The sequence below is a fragment of the Argentina silus genome, assembly GCF_951799395.1.
Source record: "Argentina silus genome assembly, contig: scaffold_652, whole genome shotgun sequence".
NCBI classification, from domain to species: domain Eukaryota; kingdom Metazoa; phylum Chordata; class Actinopteri; order Argentiniformes; family Argentinidae; genus Argentina; species Argentina silus.
Window position 1 is genome coordinate 12,501 of NW_028153216.1, and position 2,430 is coordinate 14,930.

A 2,430-nucleotide genomic window follows, 5' to 3' on the forward strand; every position below is an offset into this window, starting at 1 on the left:
TAATAAAGTTGAGGCCAGTAGTTTGCCTCTGGGGCGTTTGGGACCCGGGACTAGTCGTTACACGCTGGAAGTGACAGCTGAGTATTTGGCTGTAAATTACAGATGTGTGACTGCTGTGGGAAACGAAACACAACAATCCTCACTGTTGACAATCGCTCTAAAGTTGACAACATCAGACTCAGAGAACTGGAACTGTTGTTAAACACAGCCGCTCCAGCCACCTGAACACCTTACTGAATAAACACAGTACACAGAACAGTCTGGTTATGGCCACCTCTCTCTCCACTTCCTCATTCCTGCTCCACCTTCCCTTCCAAGATAGGGATTTGTGGCGCTTCTACTGACGACTGCCGTCGGGCCAGCTAAACTAAGTCACTTGGACGAGCCGTCACAAACACCAACACCAACAACCACAACATCAACACCAACACCGCCTTCTCCTACCTGTGAGCCATTCCGCGACCCTCTCCTGACTCCACGCAGTGATAGACTCCATGCTCGGAGTGCTGGGATCGCTGCTTCAGATCCCGATCGGATTCTTTGCTGGATTCTTTGCAGGATCAGAGGAAGGAAAAGTTCATCCTGCCGAGCGGCACTCCCACCCACAGGTAAAAGTCCCTGGCGGGTCGACCAATGGCAGCGAGCCCTGCTCCGTGATTCAGTCGCGCAGTTTCCGTGGTGCTCCCGGTGCGCCGGTGGCAGGGGGGGTGGGGTGGGGGTGGGGGCAGGACTGGACCCAGTCTCAACACTTCGGTCAAACTTTTCGCTGTTCTTGCGAGGGTGCTTAGTGGAGCGAGCGGATGTAAGAACTAAGGCAGGCCAGACTTTATTTATGGACTTAATCCGCTTTCTCAGCCCCGGTTCGCTGCCTTTGGGAAGAGGCTTTCCAGAGACTCGTTGAGAGACAGTAAAGTGCGCAGCAAAACAGTGGGTTTAAGTAGGTCTAGGATACATCCACAAATATTCAGAAATAGTTAATACTCTATGATGTTTCTTTTCTGTTCACATTGTGAGTGGACTGAGGTTTTACTCAATGATTGACATTCCAACACAGCCAACACGGATAGGCAACTCTGCTTGTTTATATTCATGCATGAAATAGTAATTACAAACCGTCTTATTAATATTTGATAAAAAAAATACAATAAAATAAAAAAGCTCAGTAGGTGTGCTGTATGGGGTGTGTTCATTTCATAACAATCGCGAACCTTTGGGATAGGGAACGTGCCTCTGAATCAGAGACTGCCCTCTGAGGTCTGGCACCCCCTGGTGGTCCTCTCTTTCAACTGACGGAGGGGACACGGAGAGTCTACCTCACCCATGCATTACAATGAGCCCGTCCTCCGATTTCTACCTCCACCAGCCTCCCCTGGGCTGCATGTGACCAAAAGAACAAGTCGGAGACTGCAGGTGACTGGAGGCCTGATTGGCCCTGACAACTGGCTCGGTCACGGTGCTCTCTGATAGGTCAAGCTGCTCTGGAGGCCCTGAGTGAGCAGAGACCTGGGTGTGCTGCTATTGGCTGACACTCCTGCTCCTTGGCCCCTATTGGCTGCCTGCAATACCAGCATCGGAGGGGGAGGCGCCACTCTCCATTATCCAAAAATAACATTGATTTCATTTATTATTATTATGATGATGATGGTTATTATTATTATTATTGATTTCAGATGAACATTTATTATTATTATTATTATTATTATTATTATTTATTTTAGATGAACATTTTCAAAACATACAGTTTGGTTGACACAGAGACCAATATCACACAGACAGCCACCCCACCAGGGTTGTGTTTGCTACCGCTCCTCATTCCGTTCTGTGCATTACAATGAGCCCGTCCTCCGATTTCTACCTCCACCAGCCTCCACTTAATCTGTCTGTAAGATAAAAACACCATGTCTGTAAATGTTGTGTTGGCAGCAGTGTGAGTCCTGTCTCCGCCTGTTGCTGTGTCTGTCAGGGAGGTTAGCAACTATCCGCTCATTGTTGTCAGACACATTTATATTAAATTATTCAGCAGTCATTGATCTGGAAAATGTCAGTGCACACCACACTTCACCACACTTCACCACACTTCACCACACTTCACCATCCAATGAACACGTGTGTTTCTCCATCCAACCCCTCTTCCTGTTGCTACTGTGTCTCAGGGGAGGCTGCTGGAGGTAGAAATCGGAGGACGGGCTCATTGGAATGCATGGAACGGAATAAGGAATGGTGTGACTTGGAATGACGAATGGTCGTCCTCCGATTTCTACCTCCTCCAGCCTCCCCTGCTGTGTGTGTACACGTACTTGCCCTCATGGTACCTTTTACCCTCCTAAATACCTGAGATCAAGTCTGGACCTGCTGGTTCTGCTCAGGAGCAGTCATGGCCACAGACACAGGAGAGAGAGACTGGTTTCTGTCTGAACAATGAGAGAAAAT

At 48.4% G+C, this 2,430-nt stretch overlaps 1 protein-coding gene across 1 annotated transcript in view; it reads right to left on the reverse strand.

Moving 5' to 3' along the window:
• The window catches only part of LOC310824373 (connector enhancer of kinase suppressor of ras 3-like), a gene marked incomplete at its 3' end in the record, with an annotated part of 7,167 nt that extends 6,504 nt beyond the window's left edge, over positions 1-663 (reverse strand). The window contains exon 1 of the mRNA XM_083697629.1: positions 445-663. Coding sequence (XP_083553755.1) covers positions 445-496 — 52 coding nt within the window. The remainder of the gene's footprint in view (positions 1-444) is intronic.
• Positions 664-2,430: the final 1,767 nt, after the last annotated feature.